The following is a 26,322-nucleotide window of genomic DNA, read 5'->3' on the forward strand; positions in this document are numbered from 1 at the left end:
GGCAACAACCCAGCAGCAGGTCCACTACCTCCGCCTTTGTGCAAGCACTGCCAGAGCCCTGCAAAATGACCCCCAGCAGGCCACAAATGTGCATGTGTCTGCACAAACGGTTAGAAACCGACTCCATGAGGATGGTATGAGGGCCCGACGTCCACAGATGGGGGTTGTGCTCACAGCCCAACACCGTGCAGGACGCTTGGCATTTGCCAGAGAACACCAGGATTGGCAAATTTGCCACTGGTGCCCTGTGCTCTTCACAGATGAAAGCAGGTTCACACTGAGCACATGTGACAGACTTGACAGAGTCTGGAGACACCGTGGAGAGCGATCTGCTGCCTGCAACATCCTTCAGCATGACCGGTTTGGCAGTGGGTCAGTAATGGTGTGGGGTGGCATTTCTTTGGAGGGCCGCACAGCCCTCTATGTGCTCGCCAGAGGTAGCCTGACTGCCATTAGGTACCGAGATGAGATCCTCAGACCCCTTGTGAGACCATATGCTGGTGCTGTTGGCCCTGGGTTCCTCCTAATGCAGGACAATGCTAGACCTCATGTGGCTGGAGTGTGTCAGCAGTTCCTGCAAGATGAAGGCATTGAAGCTATGGACTGGCCTGCCCGTTCCCCAGACCTGAATCCGATCGAGCACATCTGGGACATCATGTCTCGCTCCATCCACCAACGCCACGTTGCACCACAGACTGTGCAGGAGTTGGCGGATGCTTTAGTCCAGGTCTGGGAGGAGATCCCTCAGGAGACCATCCGCCACCTCATCAGGAGCATGCCCAGGCATTGCAGGGAGGTCATACAGGCATGTGGAGGCCACACACAATACTGAGCCTCATTTTGACTTGTTTTAAGGACATTACATCAAAGTTGGATCAGCCTGTAGTGTGTTTTTCCACTTTAATTTTGTGTGTGACTCCAAATCCAGGCCTCTATTGGTAAAATAAATTTGATTTCCATTGATTTTTGTGTGATTTTGTTGTGAGCACATTCAACTTGGTACAGAACAAAGTATTCAATGAGAATATTTCATTCATTCAGATTTAGGATGTTATTTGAGTGTTCCCTTTATTTGTTTGAGCAGTGCATATATATATATATATATATATATATATATATATATATATATATATATATATATATATATATATATAGATATATATAGATATATATAGATATACACACACACACACACACACACAGCCCCAATTCCAATGAATAATGGAGTTGGGACATTGTGTAAAACAAATAAAAACGATGATTTGCAAATCCTTTTCAACCTATATTCAATTGAATACACTCCAAAGACAAGATATTTAATGTTCAAACACATCATCTTTATTGTTTTTTGCAAATATTCACTCATTTTGAATTTGATACCTGCAACACATTCCAAAGAAGTTGGGACAGGGGCATGTTTACCACTGTGTTACATCACCTTTCCTTTTAACAACACTCAATAAGCATTTGGGAACTGAGGACACTAATTGTTGAAGCTTTGTAGGTGGAATTCTTTCCCATTCTTGTTTGATGTACAACTTCAGTTGCTCAACAGTCCGGGGTCTCCGTTGTCGTATTTTGTGCTTCATAACGTGCCACACATTTTCAATGGGAGACAGGTCTGGACTGCAGGCAGGCCAGTCTAGTAACCGCACTCTTTTACTATGAAGCTATGCTGTTGTAATACATGCAGAATGTGGCTTGGCATTGTCTTGCTGAAATAAGCAGGGACGTACCTGAAAAAGACGTTGCTTGGATGGCAGCATATGTTGTTCCAAAACCTGTATGTACCTTTCAGCATTAATGGTGCCTTCGCAGATGTGCAAGTTACCCATGCCATGGGCACTAACACACCCCCACACCATCAGAGATGCTGGCTTTTGAACTTTGTGCTGATAACAATCCGGACAGTCCTTTTCCTCTTTGGCCCGGAGAACACAATGTCCATGATTTCCAAAAACAATTTGAAATGTGGACTCGTCAGACCACAGGACACTTTTCCACATTACGTCAGTCCATCTCAGATGAGCTCGGGCCCAGAGAACCCAGCAGCATTTCTGGGTGTTGTTGATATATGGCTTTCGCTTTGCATGGCAGAGTTTTAACTTGTACTTGTAGATGGAGCGATTAACTGTGTTCACTGACAATGGTTTTCTGAAGTGTTCCTGAGCCCATGTGGTAATATCCGTTACAGAATAATGTCGGTTTTTAATGCAGTGCCGCCTGAGGGATCGAAGGTCACGGGCATTCAATGTTGGTTTTCTGCCTTGCCACTTACTTGCAGAGATTTCTCCAGATTCTCTGAATCTTTTGAAGATATTATGGACTGTAGATGATGAAAACCTTAAATTCCTTGCAATTGCACATTGAGAAACGTTCTTAAACTGTTGGACTATTTGCTCATGCAGTTGTTCACAAAGTGGTGAACCTCACCCCATCCTAGCTTGTGAACTACTGAGCCTTTCAGGGATGCTCCCTTTATAACCAATCATGACACTCACCTGTTTCCAATCAACCTGTTCACCTGTGGAATGTTCCAAAAAGGTGTTTTTTGAGCATTCCTCAACTTTCCCAGTCTTTTGTTGCCCCTGTCTCAACTTCTTTGGAACATGTTGCAGGCATCAAATTGAAAATGAGTGAATATTTGCAAAAACAATAAAGTTTATCTGTTTGAACATTAAATATCTTGTCTTTGTAGTGTATTCAATGGAATATAGGTTGAAAAGGATTTGCAAATCATTGTATTCTGTTTTTATGTTTTACGCAATGTCCCAACTTCATTGAAATTGGGGTTGTGTGCCCAGCAGTGTCCTCAGGCATTCAGTCATTAGTTGAAATCTAATTTCTTCTGCGTATCTGTGCTGATATTTAGAGTAATGCTAAGAAAAACAGAATAAAAACAAAAGTCATTTTTAATGTAGATGCTGGACAGAAGTTTAGCTTATATGCTTGCAGAGGTTAGCATGTGTGATGGTTGGTAAGGCCTTTTGAAGGAGTTAGAGCAACTGATTAGTTTTCCATCTGAAGCAGTACTGTATGACTGACTTGGAGATGCTAATTAAGTTTAAGTTTAAGTTATACTGTTTTGATCCCACAACCGGGGAAATTCCATCTCCGCATTTAACCCATCCATGCAAGTGAAACACCACACACACACTAGGGGGCAGTGAGCACACTTGCCCGGAGCGGTGGGCAGCCCTATCCACGGCGCCCGGGGAGCAATTGGAGGTTAGGTGTCTTGCTCAAGGACACCTCAGTCATGGACTGTCGGCGCTGGGGATTGAACCAGCAACCTTCTGGTCACAGGGCCAGATCCCTAACCTCCAGCCCACGACTGCCCCAAGTCATAGGCCCTAAAGAGGTGTGTGTGTTTGAGTGTGCCCGGCATGTGCTCTTCTGCCAGACAAACACTCTCACACAGTACATTCAGAGTGAATGGTAGCAGGGAAGGGTTGGACACTTCAATTTTCCATGTAACAGCCCTGTAACAGTGCTGACTATCACACAGCAGTGACAGTGTCATAAAAAGGTCTTACATACTACACATACAGAAGAGATGGTGTTCCTCAGTAAGGCATGGTTATATGATCAGTTGTGGTTCCAGGTGAGGGTGCCCTGGAGTGTATTTAAGTTACATGACTAACCCCATGCATATGGCTATCTCATGCTTGAGTGCAGTAGATCTGCACAATGGACAATGCCACACTGACAACTGTGTCAAGTAGCCTGACAGCTGTCTAACCTCTGGGTTCTGTAAAGTGTGTATCTGTGTGCATGCTGAAGTGAACCATTCCTAGAGGTCCCCTTTAGTGGATAGATAGGCATTATGGGTGTAAGCTAAAACTACACTGTGTGTATTAATATTGCTTTTTATGTATAATCAAAAACACATTAAGGTGACATGACGTTAGAGGTGGGTGATGTGGCAAAATGTATTATCATGATACTTCAGAAAGTTTTTTTACACTATGCAGTGTTATGATAGTTATTTTTCTGACATCTGATAAGTTAGGACAGATGAAGTAGAGCCATATTTTGTAAATACTATCTAAAGGTATGAATCCAATTATTTGTATTCAGGATTTTACACACTGTGCTGCACTAAATCCAATGAAGCAGGACTAATAAAGCTTTGATTCTAATTAAACACTCAATTAGAAAGTGTTTTTGAGCACTAACGATTTTTGCGATATACTCAGAAAAGCATATTGTCACATATTGTGCTGTTGTCATATCGATAAATATTGTCATGTTGCCCAGATCTACATGAAATGTGTTTTTTTGTGTCCAAGTCCATTATTTTCCTATAAAATAACCTGAAAACCTGAACCATTTATGTAAAAAAAAAAAATGTCAGGTGGTTTGACCACATGAAATTCTAATTTAAAGTGGCTTGATTTTATATTTAAAACCTTTACAATCATAACATGTAGCTAATAAGGACAGCTTTAAAAACCTTCAGTAGCAAAACACACAGATTTTCTCTAATTTCACATGGCGTAACCCACAACAAAGAACTTTTATTCTGACATGCGTTTAAGAAAGAATTGACCTCGCATTGCCATGGTCAGTAGCCCTTTTCACAAATATCGAAAGTCATGGTTAAGCCGGTTCACTTAACCAAGTCAGATGCCATGACTCAAAGAAAGTCATGAACATGTGTTGTTATTATTATAATAATATTTATTTATTCAGAAAAAAAGTGTAAATTCAGGGATAGGAGATATAAATGAGTGTTCAAGTACAGAGACTAGTTTATACATGTGCCGTTGTCATCAGTAAAAATTTTTAATAAATATTTTTAATTTTCTGCTCACAACACATTGTTCATTAAATTTGAATATTGTGTAAGCTGTTGTAGAGCAAGCAGATTTAAGGCTTCATCGCTGGCTTGTTTGGAGTGTGCATTATTGCCTTTTCTCAGAGTGATTGCTTCTTGTCTGTTGCTCTTCGAAAAAGGCAGTTAAACATAGTGACATTTTATAGTTATGTACTAAAATGCCCATCCCCTTAGATGTGACAGCATTAAGTAAGTAGCTGAATGGAGTGGATTTAAGGTGTGTGTGTGTGTGTGTGTGTGTGTGTGTGTGTGTGTGTGTGTGTGTGTGTGTATGACTTTTCCAGCATATGTACACTAGCAGATGAAGTCATCTAACTCTGGGCACTGGCCCCACTAATGAGCCCAACAGTGGACCATGCTGGACAGTACACACACACACACACACACAAGGAAACCCCTCCTTTCAGCTACATATGCTCACACACCTGGTCCACATCGTTACCTGTTTACAAATGACCAGCAATTTTCTGCTTGGTTCAGCAGCAACTGTTCCTCCTCCCTGGTGCTATCATTAGGGCGTGAGCGCTCATGTTTGGTTATTATGCTCGTCTCTGGTGTTTTGTCCCTCTTGTTTTGTACACATAATCACGGCCTTTCTCTCCCTTTCTGCCACCTTTTCTGCTAAATTATGCACTCTGGGCCAGATTGCTCCAACCCAGTATTTGCATGCCTTATTTGGAGAGCTGCTGAGCTGTGAGTGTGTGTGCGCTCTTGATGTGCATATGTGTACGTGTGTATGTATTTGTAATCGCATGTGATTTAGCTAGAACATAGAAGGAGGATGCCCACACATTTGTTTGTTTCACAGCATACGTTGTTGTATTAACCCGTGCACAGTGTTCTCGTTGTTAATCCTCTCTCCTGATGTTCCTCTGGTTGATTGAAAACCTGGGCGAAGGGCCCTCCTCTGACAATCTGCCTGTGTAAACATAGCGGCGATTTTCACCTTATCATGGCCATTGCACTTGCAGCATCTCATACATTTCCCAGACGTGACAGCTTTGTTTGGCGCTGTGGATGCATGGCTGCAGAGCTAACAGGAACAGTGATGCTGGCGTTAGCAGCAGTCCGGTGAGGCCAGGGCGCTGTGTGAAATATGGACACTGCAGACAGGAGCTAACAGGAGACAGAGAGAGCTAAGAAGAGGCTGAGAGGAGAACAACTCCATCACAGGGTAGGAGTGAGAGCTGTCAAGTCAAAGTAGAGTTTATGCTGAACATCAAGATTGTATATGTGTGTGGTTAGGGCCATTTGACAGATATGGATGCACTGATTCTGTATGTGTTGTAATAAATCAAGCCTTTTTGTGATGAATGCACTCAAGGAACATGTCATGATTAACCCAAGGACTCTTTATTGTACACTACCCTTCAAAAGTTTGGAGTAGCCTGTACTAATTTTAGAACTGTCCAAATTTTTAAACTACAAATAGTTAACACCATCAACAAATTTTCTTCTTTGCTGTAGGTCACTATAAATCCACAATTGTACTCCTCATATTCTGTAGAGAGGAATTCGTGCCAAATTGAAAAGCAATCACTACAGTGGAAAAACAGGAAATGCAAGGCACACAACATTACTTTTCCATAGGTGACCTGCAGAATACGTGCCAAAATGAAAAGTAAAACCTGTCACGTTTTTTTCACGTCGTTTCACCTGTTTTTATATTTCCTATGTGTTTGCCTCATTGAAATGCAGCTAAAACAGTGTAATGCAATGCATGCAAAAGTAACGTGCGGAAAACTGACTAAAATGAAAAATAAAAGATCCGTTAGTACTGAACAGTGGAAAGCTATATAGTCATACCTTTATTACATTTCAAGGCAGATTGTATTCATTTCTGATGTGAATTCAGGATTTAATTTTTAAAATGCAAATCTTTATTGTTATTTAGTGAAGAGGTCAAGCGATATGAAAAACAATGTAATAGGGAATTAGTTTTTTATTTTGACATGCATTCTGAATGTCAGTTCTGAGGCTACCATCTGCATGGTGCAGCCGAACTCAAGATTCATCAGACCAGGCGATGTTTTTTCATTCTTTAACTGTCCAGTTTTGGTAATCCTGTGCCCACTGAAACTTCAGATTCCTTTTCTTGGTTGACAGGTGTGGAACCTGATGTGTTTCTTTGCTGTTGTAGCTCATCCTCCTCAAGGTTGGGTGGGACTTACTTTTTCTGGATTTCATTGCATTTTAAAAACAAGAAAAAGTTAATGAATGATTAATATTTTGTTATTGTCTGTAAAACTGGTTTTGCAGAACTGAAAACACTCTTTCTAAACAGTGATTTGGAACGTTTGAATAGTAGTGTATATAACAGCACATAAACCTTAATTGCAAAAACACAAATAAAAAATATATTGTTTAGATCACTGATGTATTTGATTCTATGTGATTTATTACATAACTAGATAGCTATTGTTAGCATAGGTAAATTGTTATTGAACATGAGCTGAACATGGTAATTCAAACACATACACAGGCTTAACATTTAGCATCTGATATCTGCTCCTTTATTCAGTGAGGTTCATAGCAAAGTCTTACTCTCTAGACATCCATTCAGTTCTTTCCCTCTTGTATGTAACTCAGCCCCCCACACACACCCCCCATGCTTGCAGTGCTTGCAAATTAGACCCAACTTATGCAAATGATATTATCTTCTAATGCCTGAGTATTGGAGAGGAGAGTAAATCAGATTTAATTCTAAACTGTTGAACTCCGCAATGCGTTGCTGCTGTATTAAACATAGATCCAATTAGTTCATAATGCAAATTCCAGCTAATTGCTTTTCCATTTCATTTCATGGGTACAAGCAACACTTTGACATTATTTGCATATCTACTTAATTCTTTGGGACAAACCTTTAATCTTTTCATTTTTAGTTTATCTTAAAAGACTAAATGAAAACAAAATGTGAGAGTTTTAATTTGATTACATTTCACTAGGTTGTGTTGTGCATATACACAATTGCATAGGCTGCAGTAAGGCATCATAAACACCAATTTCATAGTTGTGCTCCATGATGGCTGTGTTTTCTTGCAACTCATTTGGGTCCTTACCTTTAACCAACTCTTTGTTTCATATTTCTAACACAAGGGAAAGCGTGAAAAAATGGCATGTCAATTTCAGGATAATAGTCTGGCTGTGAGGCTGCAGTGGTGAAGATTTATGCCAGAAATTAGTCAAATGTGATCAAATAGGCCCCCAGTTAATCTTCCCGGCCTGGCCACGTCTGCCTTTATCTGCAGGCATAATTAAAGACAACTGTTCGTCTGACAGAGTGCCGAGGCCCCAGTGGAGTGATACTGGGGGCTTCGCCTGCGCCCCTGTCACTGTGATAAATGTTTATGTAGTGACATGCAGGAAGAGAAGATTGTTTTAAACAGGTACACACTTAAGACCCCTGTGTGATTGGTTGGGGCCATTTGACTGATTGGATGTATACCGTGCTTTGAAAACTGATATTAGCTCATTTGTTAAACTCAACTTCTTCAAATGGGCCCAATTGCTCATCTCACCACAGAGCACTATGTGTTTTATGTGCGATGAGGCCAGTGGGCCACAATCCACCACCAACAGAGTTTACGTATACCTGCACGCTCCACATTCACAACTCAACACACACTTTCATAGCTTAACCATTTAGGCTAGCAGTAGGGTTCTGTTAAATTGCTGCAGTCTAATTTGAGTGAATGGGTTATATTTTGACAGTAATTTTAAGTGGCTATTTATTTGACCTTTTTCATATTGAGAGTGGGAGGAAAATCGTGTCCTTTTTTCCCTCCCATTGCTTCAGAATGGCTGGCCTTCCGCTCGCCTGCATGACAGACTCAGGCAATTATGTTGGCATAAAAATGTGCAAGCTGTTTGGCGTGTGAGAAATGATAATGGTGTGATTTTTAAGTGGTGTATCTCCCAAGAGCATAATGAAAACTCCTTTTTTTAATGCAGACCAGAGAAATGGAGCCTGTGGAGAGCAAGCAGGGTAGTAGTAGCAGAGTACAATGGCCTCCTCCTCTCAGCCTGCACCTTCTAGGTTGCAGTCACATGGCTGAGACATTTCACTAAGAGGTGTTTTGGTTTTAGACTGAAGTTTCTTCATAGTTCATCACGGTTCTGCTCACTCACAGGATTACAACTGTGCATAATAAAAGAAGACCGATTTAGACCAATTATAGAGAACCTGTAAATAACAGCATTCAATATATGCTAATTGCATAAACAGCATCATCTTATTTTATTAATTTGACAAATTATTGGATTTTTACTTTAGCGAATAATTATTTTAAAATCAAATGATGGTACTCATTGTTTTTCTGAGCTGTTTCTGTTGTTCTGTGACATTACCGTTTTGCTGGTGCATTACACTGCACTTCAACATGATTGCAAACTCCAGATAAAATTGAATATTGTGATAAAATGGTGTATTATTAATTATTGAGAAGATATATTTTTGCCATATGGTTCACTCTTAAATGACATTATGACAATTTGCCATCAGGACCATGAATACACATCTGGGAACAGGTTGTTAAACTTTTGGTGCTGGATTGTGATGAAATCTGTTTTGAACATGGATATGTTGCCTCTAAAACGCACCCTCAAATTCCTCTAGTGTATGCTCTTTTAACATCCAGAGAAAAATCAATAACAGTAGCCAAACAAGCTAGCTGACAAAATGCTGTCCTTAACTAATAATACTGTTTTTCCTTGTGAAACATCACTTTTTTTTACTGTATGTATTGTGTTCTCAGCACATATGACACACCCCATACACATACACACTGGGGGGACTTTTCTGCCATGATAACTAATGTTACACCAATTGGCTAATGACAGGCTTGTTGTTCATTAGACAATGCAAAGCATTGCTCCCAATTTTGAGCACAAAGTGTTGGATTGGTTTTAGATATTTCATGCTCAGTTTCCTCCCACCAAAAAATTAGCCCTCAATTTCTAATGGCTGTCCCCAAACAAGATCATACCTGGCCCTGCTAGACTGCCTAATGGCCAGGTGTCCATTATAAAATACTGTTATAAGCTACAAAGCTTTGTCTGTGCTGTGGTGAGTTTGTCAGTTGGTCATCTCCTTCAAAAGCCCTCTCCTACATGCTGCTCCTAAGAAACACAAGAGGATTAGCCACACGCAGTGATACACTGAAATCTCATCAGCTGGGCTCTCTAAGTGTTGGGCCTCTTCACCCACAGTACAGCAATCAGGAATAGAGACATTAGAGTGTGTGTGAGTGATGTGTTATGTTTGATAGATAAACACTGAGTGGTGATGAGAGAGGCTGAAGCAGCTGGAGGCGTTAGGTGTCTGTCGCTTATTAAATGTGACAGTGAGGATCAGAGTCAGGAGTGTTTAGAGGCATTTTCACACAGAGGAGCAGAGACTGGCTCACTAAACACATCACACACACACACACACAGCACTTAACACACACAGCTATATCAACACACACACAGACACACACACACACACACACACACACACACACACACACACACACACACACACACAGCAGCACCAGTGCAGAGTATTTGTCTGTACTACCTGACTGAGTCCTGTTTGTATGTGTGTGTGTGGCATGAATGTGAGAGTGTATTAGAGGTGCTGAGAGGCTCTAGAGGCTTTAGCAGATGTGCAGGATCAGTGTGTTGGCAGTGGGTAACAAGGTGTTGCAGCCTGCGGCTCTTCATGTGCTGTGTGTGTGTGTGTGTGTGTGTGTCTGTGGTTTCCAGTGTCTCTTTATCCACTTCTCACTGTGTCAAGTGCTCCATGATGTGGTTGCGTGTGTGTTTTGTGTTGACAGTTAGGCTGAAGCATTGCTAATAGATAGCAGATAGCTGCTGAATGATTGTCTTATGCACAGCTGTACATCACTCTGTGTTTGTCTGTGTGCATGCATGTTCACATGTTTGTATTTGTGACTGTGATAAAGACTGGCTGAGCATGAGAGAGAGTGCTTCAATCATGTCTGAAATTTTGGTCCAAACCTGTATCAAGTCTGAGAACTTTCTGCTGGACCCAACTTGGATCACGACTTCACCTATTGAATCTGAACCTGACCAGAGCCTGACAAAATTAAACCCAAACCACATCAAGTTTTTAGTGCAAAATTGACTAGGCGCTACACAGTTCTGACATGACCCAGTCCGTTGTCACCCAAAGTGCTCATTAAAACCGGACGTTTCTTCTGTTTTTTTTTTTTTGGCATCCATCATGTTCAAGTTCACCCACTAGCTAGGGCTTCCCTTAATCACTCAGTCACTGATGTAATTAGCTAAATAAATAAACAGCTGTCCAAAAAGCTTGAATCCCACTTTAATACATTTCTTCATCAAGCTTTTGAACATCATCTTACACATTTTCATTCTGGCTAAATTTTTCATGCTCTGCTGTTCACACACTATGTGGTGCTGATATATGTTAGCCTTAACCTGTTTAATCCTGAAACTCAGCTCATTTACATAGAACATAGTACATATTGAACATACAACATACATAAATACTAAATAAACATGTAATTAAATAAAATCAACATCCTTTTGGCTGGACTAATTGAGAATCTCCTGAGTTTGTTGTGTTATTTCCATCATATCTTTTGACAAGTGTGGACCATTTTGCTAAATTCTGTCAACAGTGCAAGCAACATGCTTGATTAAACTACTGATGTAGTTAAAGTAGAGTGGAAGAGTGAAGAAAGGAGTAAAATTAATGCAGAGATTGCATGTTGGCACTGAAAAAAAAATTCTTACATGCCTAATAGCAGTATGCGACTGATGGTGGCATGCAGTCATGGAAGTGTTGCTATAGTGATGGCATAACACACAAAAATCGATGATTATCAGTGTAGGGTTTAGCAGTGTTGATTTTTTTAATTTAAGCTTGAAAAAGGCAGGAGGGTTCTCTGTATTCTTTTTTTGAATGATACTGGGTGCACGTGGACTCTGACAGTGAGATGTTTCATATCCATGGGTCCCAAAAAAGTTTAAATCTGTTTTTCTGTTGCTGTTTCATTCAGAGTGATGAAATATCTTGTTTGCTCCTCAACCGTTTGCCACCATAATGTAAGCACAGCACACATAAAGCAGGGGGAAATGCAGGGTAAAATCTGCTAATCGAAGGAGATGAACTGTGAGTCTTAACCTAAGTATGAAATTTAAAGAAGAAGTTAACACACTTAGAAACTCACATCTGAATCCAACATAAGCATGCAGGTTCCTTCCTGAAACAGTTCAAACTCCAAAGAGAAGATATTTTAGGGAAAGCAGATTTTCTTCTGTGTGTGTGTGTGTGTGTGTGTGTGTGTGTGTGTGTGTGTGTGTGTGTGTGTGTGTGTGTGTGTGTGAGAGAGAGAGAGAGAGAGAGAGAGAGAGACTTGGCTAGAGGGGGTCTGTAGGTCTTGGCAGGAGCTCTTAATGATTATAATAATTAAGAACACTGGACAGACTCTCTTGAGCAGAGTCTCCTTAAGCAGAGAAGAAATATTGATAATTTTCTCAAAATATATTGTGAAGATGTGTGTTAGTATCTGTTTAGTCTCTTTTTTGTCTCTTTCAGTAGGAAGTAGGGGGTGGGGTTAAAAAAGGGGGTTAAATAACCAAAAAACACCGCAAACACACTATTGTGAATTTATGCAAGTATACACATGAGGTATTGCATTTACAGATCTTTAAACATCCCTATGTGTTTATCTTCAGATTCATCAGCTCAGAGGTTAATCAAATAAAACTCAAGCCATCACCCAGTCGAGAGAGAGAGAGAGAGAGCGAGAGATAGAGATGGAGGCGGCCGATATGGGCTGTTTCCTCCAATCTAAAGCTTTTTTTAATTGCAGATAATGTGTGTAATATGTCATAATTCATGGAGAAGCAGGCGTGAGGCAGGAGGGCTGCAGTGCTGACTGGAGCGCTGCCTCTCTCCCCTCTCATCTCTTATCTCTCTGACATTGCATTAGCAGGCTTTTACAGACTGGTCTAATAGGATAACGCCCAGCACCGCCTGATCGGCCCATCACAGTAACACATGCTTACATTTCCACTTCTTTATCTGAGAGGGCTCTTGCTTTAAACATGCTTCAGACCTGATCTGGAACAGAAGCTCTCCAGCAGAAGATCATCTTGAGTGATATGATAAGTTCAGTTCACTGTGATTATGGCTTTGGGTTTGTTTATGGATTATTTGGATAAAATAGATCACTTGTTGATCCAGGAGTAAAGCCATTCATAGCATTCAGCTCAACACAGGTTATCCACATTTATTAGAGATGTACATGTTAGCTCTCGGTAGGACAAAAAGAGCAACTGCATTCACATTTTTGCACTGTAGTAGTAGTAGTAGTAGTAGTACTGTATTTTCATATTTTTACTGTCAGAACAAAATCTCTTGTATCCATTTTTTTTCATTTCTCATTGATATTCCATGGAAATGTCATGACGAATAGACAAATAGAAATGGTAAAAAATAATTTATTAAATAAATGTATAAAAATGAACTACATAATAATAATCTGTTACAAGACTTATACTAAAACTGAATAATGATCATTCTTTGCAGTTCTACATCACAAGCTCAGGCAAAAACCTATTTGAAATAAAGTAAGCAAGAAAAATCTTTTTTTTAATTCCAAATTTACAAGTCTTATTAGAAAGCACAAGTAAGTAATAAAGCTAAACTAAAATGTATATTTTAATATGTATTGACTTTGTGTATGTATTTAAATAACCACATAATCTGTGTGTGGTGCAGTATTATCAGAACATAAGATTGTATGAATGAGTGACTAAGAGCCACTGGCTATACATTACAATATGAATTGAATAAGCTAGGTTGATTATAAAAGTTATAGTATGTGACATAAAACATGTCTTCATAATCCCCTATTGCTACATTTACATTTGAAAATGTCAGATGATCTTTACATTGTGTGAAAAGTTACTGGGAATAAAATCAGCATTAACTTACACTTGTTATATTAACATACTAACATATCGCTGTTGTCATAAGAAAACCTTTTGTCGTTTTTCAGTTTTTGACATTATTTGAAAGTACCTGTTGACTTTTATGTTGTCTGTAAATTTCATGATGAATGGACCAAATGAACTGTCCCAAAATGACCTAGAAAAAATCTGTTTCCGTTGACTTACAATAAAGGTAAAGTAAGCTTTTTCCTTCTCCTGTAAAGTTATCATTTTTTAGATATGAGTTTTTCTTCCAACAACAGTGACATATTAAAGTTGATGTTTTCCTGTTAGCAATGATTTAGTGAATGACACCTGTGTTTATGATCTTGATCTTGCATTCTGTATCTGTCTATCTCTCTCTTCTCTCTCTCTCTCTGTCTCTCTCTCTCTCTTCCTCCATTCCTCTTGTGGACAGAAGGAGGACTGATGGATGGATGGCTTGGCAGAGGGTCATTCCTCAGCCGGCCCCTGCTCTCTCTGCCTATCACTCATAGTCCGGAGAGAGAGCGAGAGTGAGAGAGATGGATAGGTGCAGTGCACTGACCGAGAGGGCTCTGGAGTCAATGAGAGTTCAAATGTAAGAGTGACTGTTAGAAAAAGAGCCCATGTCCCTTAGCTTAGCTTAGCTTAAAGTCAACCCACACTGTAGTACTAAGTCAATCAGACTAAAGAATGCTTTAGAGATTACAAACTAGGGATGGGGTTGGATGAAAATGAATCGTCATATCTAAAGATAAGCCAACTACAATTTAAATAAACATAAATTTATTCACTGCTGCTGTGTGTTGTTCATATTATAAGTACGTAAACATGTGTTGTACTGGCATGGTCGGTATTATCAGAATTATAAAAATCTGAAACAATATCATTATTATTGGGGTTTATACTGCAGTATAGCATTAAACTTCCTTACCATCTAATCACTATTGTGAACACATTTTAGTTCTATCTTACACACAGCACAGAGAGAAGGTCTGTCCCAAAACCAGTTGAAGTGGTGTGTGTGTGAGAGAGAGAGAGAGAGAGAGAGAGAGAGAGAGAGAGAGAGAGAGAGAGAGAGAGAGAGAGAAGGAAAGCTCTAATGACTTCACAGGCCATTAGTCTCTCTGTGTGCTCTGTCACACCTCATTATCCACACACACATACACGCCAACACACACATACACACTACTGGAGCAGCAGGCTGGAACACAAAATACTCTCCTCTACAAACTTAAGTCAAACTCTCACCTTCTCCTAATGAGCAAGCCAAGAGTGGCAGTATTAGGAAATACTCCTTAGGGAAGAAACACAGCGAGGAACCAAAATTCAGAAGGAAAGCCATCCTTCTTTGGGCTGCAGCAGACAAAATTGTAGAATTGTAGTCAGAATTAACAGTTAAAACCAATTGAAATTAAACTGTAGAACAAAACAATGGAAAGCTGTGAGTGATAAACTAGTGACCAGTAGTAAAGTCTGTCAAAGATGTTGTGAACTATTAACTGTGTAGGACTTAGAGCACAGAATGCAGAGTACAGTACACAAAGTTCTGTGCCTGACAGATGCAAAAGTTTAAGAAGCAGCTTTCATAAGGCAGTATAAGGCTATTTGTGTATAAGGCTGATTAGAGACCACTGAGAATTCAAAGTTAATGAGGGATGTGAGACTATTGATTTAAAAACCTAGTGTCCAAGAGGTTAGTCATCGCAGCAGATAGGTTAGTGACACCTGCACATGGCTATGAAGTGACTCAGTGGAGCAAGGGTGTACCATGTCGTTCTAAAAGCAGTAGAAACCGGGTTACGGAAAGTTAGGTAGGATACGACCCAGTGTACGGTCTGTGACCCCCCCACACACACATATATATTTTCTAGCTTGTCTCTTATTGAGACATTGTGGTCTGTTGTGTAAAAGGCCACTTTGAGATCAAGTAGTATCATTTACTACCTTAGCTAGTGTGGTATCATGCTCTAATGATGTTTAAAACATTAAGAAAATCATTATTGTACATGGTACATTTATGCTGATATTAGCTTAGCCTTTGGTAAGTTCTTTGTGTTAAAAGAGGGCATTTGCATTTGACTATTTGCAAACTAACGATTGAATGCTTTTCAGCCAGTCATAGCCGTATCTAAGCACGTCTTCCTCTGTCAATGGAAAGAGAACATGTAATTCAGACACACTGTCCTGGGCATCTGGAGAATGGTGCTATATATATTTTTTATTTCAAGTTATTTAAAATTTCAATGTAAAAACTATGAACAGGCATACCTGTTTGCTCTAAGGTAATTAAAACTTTATCTGGGTTAGATTATTTGCTAATACTCATTTATAACACTCGTTGATATCTAATTGCAAATATGGTTATGTAACAATGTTAAGATCACTTAGCTAAGTAAACTTTTTTTAATTAAGCTGTTGACAGCTGGATAGATTAAACGGGACTGAACAGTGCTAGCAGTAGTGATGAAAACATTCTGTATGGAAAATAAATAGTAATTCAAAAATAATTTGAGTGGTTACTGTTTAAATTCTTAATGCTAGCAGGTGATAAAGTTTCACATTAATACAGCTCAACACATGCGTCCTGTGTTTCCTTATTTTTATGGATTTTAAGCAAATAAGTTAATTGAATGGTCCTTATCTATCAAATATATTGCTAAAAATGTCACTTAAACAGGAAATAATATGTCCGTATCATGGTATACTGGTATAGATGATATATTGCCCAGCAGTATTCTAAATGTTTAATATGGGAATTTCATTTTATTTCATAAAAAGTCATGGAATTCCACTGTTTAAAAAAGTGTACAAACCATGAAAGATGAGCGGGACCATTGAGCTTGTATCAGCATCATAGTTCAAAAGCCAGCATCCATGATGGCATGGGGTTGCATAAGTGCACTTGGCATAGGTGACTTACACATCTATGAAGACACTATTAATGCTGAACAGTATATACAGGCTTTGAAAAAATATATGCTGCCATCCAGGCAACAGCTTTTTCAGGGATGGCCTTCATCATTTCAGTGAGACGATGACCAACCATATTCTGCACGCCATACAACAGCATTGCTCTGTAGTAAAAGAGTCCGGGTGCTAAACTGACCTGCCTGCAGTCCAGACCTGTCAACCACTGCAAACATTTGTCACATTATGAGAAATTACAACAAACAAGACCCTGAGCTATTGAGCAGCTGAAATACGATACCAAGCAAGAATGGGAAAACTCACTTGCAAATCTAAAGCAATTGGTCTTCTCAGTTCCCAAACACTTACAGAGTTTTGTTAAAAGGAAACATTGCAAACATGGACCTGTTTAAACTTTTAGCTTTTAAAAATGTGTTGCTGGAATCAATTTAAAAACGGGCATATGTTTTTACAAAAACAATAAACTTTTTCAGTTTCAACCTTTGATATGATCTTTGTGTTACATTTCCATAAAATGTAGGGTTTAAATGATTTGCATAACATTTCAATCTCTTTCTAATTACATTTTGCGCAGTGTCTCAGCAGAGTTGTACACAAATGGTTAAGATGAAATATACCCATGTGTAGTAGTTGGTCCATGGTTTGTAGGAGCAACGGCAATGGTGTAAGCTTTTATGAATTCTGTAATTTAGTGTAATTATGTTGAGAATGGTTCACTGTTGACAACTGACATTAATCGATGACTGACTTATCCAGTTTAACTATTCATGTCTAGATCCCTTATGCTTTAGCTAGGCAATTAAAGCAGTTGAGCAAACCTTAGCAGGGCTATGTAATGCTGTTTAATCCCAACACATATATATCGCTATTATTCATTTTGTGATGTTTGTTGGTCTAGTTGATGGTACCAAAGACACAATACCAGTTTGCAGGAGGTGTAGATGTTTGGCCAAGAGGGGTGGGCACTACCACTTTTCCTTGGGTTTTACCACTTGAGAAAATAAAGGCATTCATTCAGAACTATCAGAAAGGCTATAAGCTGTCATTAATGCAAAAGAGGCCAGCACATAAAAACCAAGAGTATATAAACTTCACAGTTATGTATGTGTTGACTATAATTATACTGGCTAATTTCTTTGATGATACATAGCTTCTTGATCACTAAATAAATTTTTTAGGGCTGCAACTATCAATGATTTTCATTTTCAAATAATTTATCAAAGTATACCATGAATATTCACATAATCTATATAGGTAAGAAGGGCTTGAGTTGTGTTTCACTTCATTAATTTAATGGACAGACTCACTAACCAGAATTTTCTCATTTATTCTCAGAAATAAATACAATTGAGGGCGTGCTAGTTAGCAATTCAGAGCAGGAGGAAAAGCATTTTGACTGCACCAGTTGATTAAAACAGACACATTACAGCTCTTACACAGGTTCTTAGGGACAGTGTCTCAGCAGCCTTGCCTCTGACTACTGCTGAGACTTCACTGTGGCTATGACAGAAAAGGACAGTTTGACTGACATGAGAAAAAGGCTAATCATAAATCACTGTGTTTCATGATGTGTAGGGAGATCATCTTGCTCAGTTTACAGATGTGCTGCTACTGTGTTCCACTCGTGACTCAGTAGCATTTAACATTATAATCAAATCAAATAATCAGCCTGCAGCATTGCAGCACCAATGTTTTGTGTGATCACTTAACAGTTTTTGTTAACAGTTGTCCAAGAATTTCTACATTTCTTTCATATAAATACATCCATCCATCCATCCATTTTCCAAGCCCCCCCCCCGCGATATAAATACATTTCTTTATATAAATTCTCTGAATGTTCCATTTTGTTATTGAAAACAGTCATTAATGAATGAATATTGAATGAATCATGAATATTAATACTAGATAGATGCTAGATTGATTCCTAGGTTTCAGTAGCAGTTTGCTTAGTTTTGATACTATGCAAAATGAAATCTAAGATTCATTTCTTATTTCTGTGTCAAGATTTTTTTTTACAAACTGGTATCTACAATTTTTCTGTAATAGAATGTCCTCACTATAATACACAATAATATAATGTACCCTTAACCTGTTTCTGCCTGTTGTTTTGTTTCTGTGTGTGTACACCTCCACTCCTACAGTGGGTTAACAGTAGGAGCAGGATATGAGATCTCACCCCTCTACACTTTTCATACATCAATTACTTTAAGTGCGAGGGCTGTTTTATTGTGGCCATTAAACATGCCTTAACAATTTCCAACAAACAACAAATACCTAAAGTTAATCCATCAGGAAAACTGTAAACAAATAAAGGCAATAGGGGGAAATTCATGACTGGTGTGGTGATGCAGTGTGATTATTTGTGTGCTCTGTTGCTGCACATACTCTCAGTTCTGCTCTGTCCTGCGTAGCATCCATTAAGTGCTTGTGTAAACAGTGGAACCTGGTGGGCTAGGCTGCATGTTCTGCTTCCTCGCCTTTTAAAAAATATGATCTTTTCTGCAGCGTTTGGTGCGACCTTCCCCAGCCCAGCGGGGTAATGTAATCATGGGCAGGGAAGCACGCCTGTCAAAGGAACGTAAACTGGGTAATAAATGCATGCTACGTTAACGTGTCTAACACATGCACCAGAGCTGACTGGTGAATGTGTGTTGTGTGTAATGATCCTCTATGTTGAGGCAGCATAGTTAACAGATTAGAAAGTTCGAATTTTGAGCTTTTTTCTTTTTGACTTTAGTTCATTCACATATTTAAGAAAAGGTTGCTGAAGCTTTATGATATCGTTCTTTCCGAGTGGTTGTAATCAGAGGAGGAAAGTAAAGAATTACATTTATTCTCATTACTGTACTTGAGTACATTTTCCCCATAATGGTACTTTTTGGCGTAAAATTAAATTGGAGTTAATTTAAATAGTACTTTAATTTTAGTTAATTTTTAATTTTAGTTAAAAGAAATACTTTTGCTTCTTTCCTTTAACTTTTTAATAACATTACAGAGTAAAAATAAATTATGAGCATATCAGCTCATAAACCAATTAGAAGGAAGCCCGGTTAACTTTACAGACTTGACTCAGTTCACAACAGAGCAAAACAGAGTGACTCTCAGCTGCAAAAACAGTACAGAGTTCAGAGTGTTAAAGGATAAAGAAAGAGGGGAATGTTACCAGCACACACAAGGAACATGCTTTATCCCAATTCCATCTTCATTAGTTTTCAAATGAACTAAAGAAAACAGGGTTGTTATCAACTGCCGTACACTCCTCCCAAAACCTGCTGAAATCTCCTCTTTTCACAACTCATCTTCAGCCTGTGAGAGCAGCTGCCTAGCTAGCTAATTCCAAATAAATTTCTTTTTTCTTTGTTGTTTTTGAATAAAATGGCATCAATTTATTGAAATTTTATGTCTTAAGTTTCTCTCTCTCTCTCTCTCTCTCTCTCTCTCTCTCTCTCTCTCTCTCTCTCTCTCTCTCTCTCTCCCTCTCCCTCTCTCTCCCTCTCTCTCTCTCTCTCTCTCTCTCTCTCTCTCTTTCTTTCTCTCTCTCCCCCCTGAACAAAGTCAGCACTGTCTTGTCTTTAGATGCTGACACTTAAGAATTAATATAAGCTAATGTTTAGGAAACTAATGGACAGCAGGGCTGTCACCAAATTGCATTATTATATATAGTTATATACCTTAGTTATATACCTGTTATTTTGACTCTTAATCAAGTAATCTGTTTTGTTTTTAAATGTAGACATAATTAAACAGTAACAAACTCTGCACAGTTTTTAAGGGATTTTTAACTACTTTGTTGGAAACAAGTAAACTAGCAAGTCTTGTATAATGTCTAACCATGAAATTCATGTAGTTTAAACAAACCCTGTTCTTCACAGGGAACACAAAGTGATGTATACTTCAAGAGTGTACTATGATCAGTCTCGAGGCTTCGAATTTTTTTCTTCTGTAATATGATGTTTTGCTGTAGTTTTCTTTGTACAGATTATTTCCAATATGATAGCCAAGTCAATTCAGAATTTTAGATTGTGATAGTGGATATATAAAAAAGTAAATCAATTACTCATTTCCCAAGAAAATACTTATTTACTTGTGCTTGAGTAATTTCCTTTACTGATACTTTTACTCATACTCAAGTAAATAATCACTATAGTAACAATACTCTTATTTGAGTAAGGATTTTCAGTACTCACCCCTGATTGTAATTGATCTATACATGCTATTTCACAGCAACTGGTGTTAGGTTGGACACGATCAGAAAAATAACCCTAAGTAAGAAGTTCAGACAATGTGAAGTCACAAACATAAGTTAATAAAAGTAGTTAAGTTGGAAATGGCAAGAACATGGAAAATACCATGTTGATTGACACTGATACCAATGAATAAATATTTATTCAGTATTAGAATTTGGGACTAAATCTATCTGGATTAGAATTGTAGAAAATACAATGTTTTATTTTGTAAGGTTACAAATACAGTAAATTGAATAAAATGCAGACATTTTAACACAGTGGCCCAGTAATACCTGAACCTTCTGCATGTTTGGAATATAATAAATATGTTATCAAGCACCAGTTTGAAATATCGGTCAAATATAAAAATCTGTCTGATATGTTTCTGATATTGTGCATCCTTAGCAGCGACATTAGCTAGCTGACTTTCTTCAGAGGAAAAAAAAGCATTTCAAACAACTTACCTTCAAGTATCTGGCTCAAAGCACTAGTAGTTTTAGTTTTGTTTTGTTTTGTTTTTTTTTTTATCAAAATACATAAGAATGTAGGATTACTAGTATTTAACTTGGAAAGTGTCACACTAGAGACTCCTGTAGTACTTCTGTAGGAGCTTAATAGATAAATAAAAGAGTTGGATTTTTTTTTTAATTTTGGAAATATTCTTTTAAAGTTAGCTGCACAAAAAAACATACATGAGATCTATACTAAAACTATACACATACATAAATATTATTCCAATTGAGTAATGCACTCTAAATGTAAATATTTTGAGAATCACTTAGGTCACTACAAATATATGTATTTATGGATAGATCGATTAAGATATGTGTGTCTGTTTATTATTTTTTATCAGTGGCTTCATAAAGTGTCTGCGCATGCCAGTCTGACCCCTGCTATATCACACTGAGAAAAGAACTGCTCTCTGACAGCTTCTAGGCCCTTCAACTACTGGCAATAAACACATACACACACTTTCAAGCACATGCACACGTACATTCACTCCTGACCTCAGTGTTAAAGCAGGAGCAGAAAGGGTATAGCCAGCTGCCAAGAGAGGAAAAAAACAATCCATTTGCCCTTGTCTAGGCTACACACACACACACACACACACACACACACACACACACACACACACACATGGACCATTTCCCTTCCTGAGCATTCAGTGTCAGTGTGTTCATCTGAGCAGCCAGTTTGACACTTCAGGAAGTGAGGTGAGGAGGGAAGAGAGCAGCTTGGTTTGCTACACAACGTATTCAAATCCACTTATATTGAATATCTTATACATAGTGTGTGGGTGTGCGTGTGTGGGTGCGAGTGTGTGAGCGAGAGTATGTATGTCTGTGTGTCTATGATGGGGAGTAGGAGGCAGAGATGAGTGTGTAATTGTAAGGTAAAGGCGGAGCTTTGACAGTGATTACTGCTGTTAATTGGAGGGAAGGGGCAGCTGGAGGCGGGCGGTTCACCATCCAGCAGAGGCAGCTTTAATGAGTTTGTTTAGAAGAGACGCATAGAGAGACAGTGAACACCCATGCTTCATTTTTCTACCCTGATGAACCCATAAACATACTAATGAAGTCAGCACCAAAGACACTGGTTCAGCCCTGTTCCCTGTCCTCACACAACAACAAATCACCACTCTTTAATGTAATTGTTTGGTTGGATCAGATTTGCACAATTTTCCTTCTACACACATAAACTCTGGATGGCCAGCCAAGACTTGTTTGGTGTCAAACGTTTGCATATTGAATTTAGTGCTAGAACTGAGAGGCTCTACAATTAGACAGAAAACAGATTTGCTTATGTAGTTTTTGACATTGTCATATAGGGTTAGCCATAAAAAATGGGCAAAAGATGAGATGCAGGAGCAGCAATCTTGAAGCTGTAATTTTGCCTGCACTTTTATCTATTTTTATTGTATGTAGTACAGTGTCGGAAACTATAAGCAAGGTAGCAGGTGTGTGATGGTTTAAGTTTGCATTCTGCATGATGCTAATAGGTAATCATCTCCATTACCTATTAATTCCATTAGCCTCATACACTACATGGCCAGAAATGTGTGGACACCTCAACATCACATATGTGCTGTCCCTCTTTGCTCATCTCACAGCCTTCACTATTCTGAGGAGACTTTACACTACAGTTTGGTTTGGAACAGGGCTGCAGGGATTCTCTTTGATTCAGGCACAAGTGTTTTAGTGTGGTTGAGCACTGATGTTGGGTGAAAAGTCCTTGGTCCCAGTCAGCATTCCAATACATTTCACAGGTGGTGGGTGAGACTGAGGTTAGGGCTCTCTGCAGGCAAGTAAAATATTCAGCTGGGACACCAGTGTTGAAAATCAAACCGATTTGGTGAACAATGTACTTGATGTTGCCTTCATTTGCTTTCATATGCAAACACCCCCTCACTGTGGGGAAAAATAGACTAATCCTGTTGTGCTGTGATCCAATTACAATGTTTGCTGGTAATCATTTATAGAGTGAGGTGTGGTTTGAAATGCCAGCAAAGCAGGAGTAAGAGAAGACACGAATAAGAAACTTCATTCCCATGCAGAAAAACTAGTTGATTTTGACCCATCCATTCTGAAGATGTTCTGTAGTTTGTAGGTATTTACTGTAAGGAGGCAGGCAAAACTGGAGCACTGATTTTTATAGAAAAGAGTCACTAGTTTGTTATGAAAAATTCCTTTGGCATCTCATGTATGTATGAGCAAGTGTACAAAACAGGAGTTTTACTTAATACAGATACACACCCATGCCCTCTTATGTCTCTCTCTCTCTCTCTCTCTCTCTCTCTCTCACTCTTTCACATAGACACATCTACACACAAGTAATAATGAAAATTACTGCGAGTTATTTACAAATGTAGGGCACATGTCCATAGATAACTTATGATATGATATATATGACTCAGATTTTACACCGGAGAGGAAATATTTAATAAAGGTAATAGTAATAATAATAAGAGGTAGAATATCTAAAGAATAAAATGATTGTCTTGAAAAAATGTGCATATTTATATTTGTAAAATGTTTTTAAAAGCAAACTTTATTTGGGACAGAATTCATTCTTTTCAGGACAGTAAACAGGTAGTCTGTTTGGGGCATGAATGGTGAACCCTGCTTTAGAATGTCATTGTATGATGTAGCATTAAGATTTCCCTTCACTGAAACTAATGGCCCAAACCATACAAAACAGCCCCAGACCGTTATTCCTTCTCCACCAAACCGTACATTTGGCACTATGCATTTGGCTAAGTAATAATATGCTATCATCCGCCAAACCCAAGTGTAATGGTAAAGTGTCCAGTGTCCAATGCCGGTATGTTTTACACCACTCCAGCCTGCACTTTGCGTATGGTGATCTTAACCTTATGAGAGGCTGCTGTGCCATTAAAGCCCATTCCGTGAAGCTCCCAACGCAATGTTCTTGTGCTGTTGTTTTCAAAGTCAGTGTTGTTAATGAGTGTTGCAGTTGCATTACATGCTTTACTCAGTGTTTTCTGTTTAACATAAAAAGCACTAAAAGCACATGTCTGGCACAGTTGAGCCAGACATGTGAGGAACAGATTTGTTGGAAAGGTGGCTCCCTATAACAGTGCCATACTAAAATTCATAGAATTCCTTACTATGACAAATTCTACTGCCACAGTTTGTCTATGGAGATTGCATGGCTGTATGCTTGATTTTTTTAAACACCTGTTTGCAATTGGTGTGGTACAACTAGCTGACATGACTAATTACACTAAGGTCCACATATTTCTGGTCATATAGTGTAGCTCCAGTGCTAAACTAAGGAAGCGAACATTGCTTGGCTGATAAATTACATTTGCAAATTTTTTTTTTTTTGCACACAAACACACAACTATCCTTTTTACTATCAATTTTGCTTTTTACTCTTTACTCTTGGCTTTTGTTCTCTCTCTAAGGTGGCTGAGCTCTTTATTCACTCTGATCTACATTTCCGTACTGTAATAAGGCTTAGCCGAGGTTGACCCGCCTTTCTTTGGGGCATGAATAGTAATGTAGCAAGGCATGAGGAGAGGTCACTCTGAGCCTGAGGGGACATGGGCAGCAGGGTTAAGGCTCACGATAATGGGCTTTTCCTGCTCTACTCAACTCTAAAGAGACATGAACCTACTGAAAAATCCTATTTATGTTCCCTTCAGTCCAAAGGCCCCTATTGACACAAAGGTGGCATTCAGTCCATCAGGTATATGTGTGTCTGAATGCGAGTGTATAAGCAGGTCTGCCATTTCTATATTGTGTATATTAACTCTCCTAGTCACAAAAGGGATAAAATACATAGCACATATTAAATGTGCTTTTTTCCCCTCAGCTTCTTACTTGTGACAAAAGATAAAATATTGTTTATTTTATATACTTGTCTTAATTTTTGGCTTATGCCCAATGACAGCTGCCCCATGCCCCGTAACCCAGAAGGATAAGTGGTTTGGATGATGTGTGTACGTGTGTGTGTGTGTTAATTTGTGAGAATTTTAACAATTTTTGAAACATATGTTTCTTAAACATTTATGTTATGATAGCATCACACTTATCTTAGAAAAGGTTTTAATAATAATTTAGATATTGTGGCCAATAACCTTTAATTTATTTTTTAAATAAATATATCCTATGAAAATCTCAGTCAATGACTTAAGCCGCACTTATTGTCTCTGGGATGCAAGTCAACTGAGGAATTAAGTCAGGTTTCATCCTTTGTGTTCTTCTCATGCACAAATAGCTGTGGATATTAACTTAGAGCTTCACCTTGGTTTTCTCCTTTAGCTTGTTCTTACAGCTCTCACACTTCATTACACTGATCACAGCTCAGGAGCTTTTTCCATCCACATCTATTTCTGATCAGCTCTAAAGCAGCTGACGAAACTCCTGAACATACTTTTTATGTTTCCCAGCCCCACACCCACACGACTCATGTTAGATGAGCACACGTTGAATCCAGGATCGTGTCCGATTTGTTGCCGATAGACTGACAGTGCTCTTATACTCCATTTGTCGTTTTAAAGACTACAAACCACCTGGTCATTAGCCCAGCAGTGATTGTTATTAATGCTGTTATGAAAGGGCAGATGATGTGCTTTGATACAGGCCGATGAAAGAGGGGAGGGGCCCACTGGGACCTGCTGTCTGGATCTGGATGACAGGGGCCTGCTGGAGAGCCTGGGCCATACCTATCAAGCCATTAACATTCAACCCGGCCATAGACCGAAAGTCTGCTGCAGTTTGGAGTTCACTGTATGCTGAATCAGCATTCAGACACAGTTTGGAACACATTTTATGACTAAGTAACACATTTATTCACAAAGATTGCACTTTTTTAAACAAATACGTGTGTGTTCCTGTTTTTTTTTTTTAC

General features: G+C 38.8%; 1 protein-coding gene across 2 annotated transcripts in view; it reads left to right on the top strand.

Annotated features, from left to right (window-relative positions):
* The window catches only part of wwox (WW domain containing oxidoreductase), a 218,022-nt gene that overhangs the window by 172,032 nt on the left and 19,668 nt on the right, over positions 1-26,322 (top strand). The window contains exon 9 of one of the 2 annotated variants that reach the window (XM_017699437.2): positions 14,226-14,252. The exons of the other annotated variant lie outside the window; for it this stretch is intronic. Coding sequence (XP_017554926.1) covers positions 14,226-14,237 — 12 coding nt within the window. The 3' untranslated portion in view covers positions 14,238-14,252. Of the gene's footprint in view, positions 1-14,225; positions 14,253-26,322 lie in introns of those variants that run through there. 2 annotated transcript variants of the gene reach the window in all.

This window comes from Pygocentrus nattereri, chromosome 11 (genome assembly GCF_015220715.1).
Source record: "Pygocentrus nattereri isolate fPygNat1 chromosome 11, fPygNat1.pri, whole genome shotgun sequence".
In the NCBI taxonomy this organism is placed as follows: Eukaryota; Metazoa; Chordata; class Actinopteri; order Characiformes; family Serrasalmidae; genus Pygocentrus; species Pygocentrus nattereri.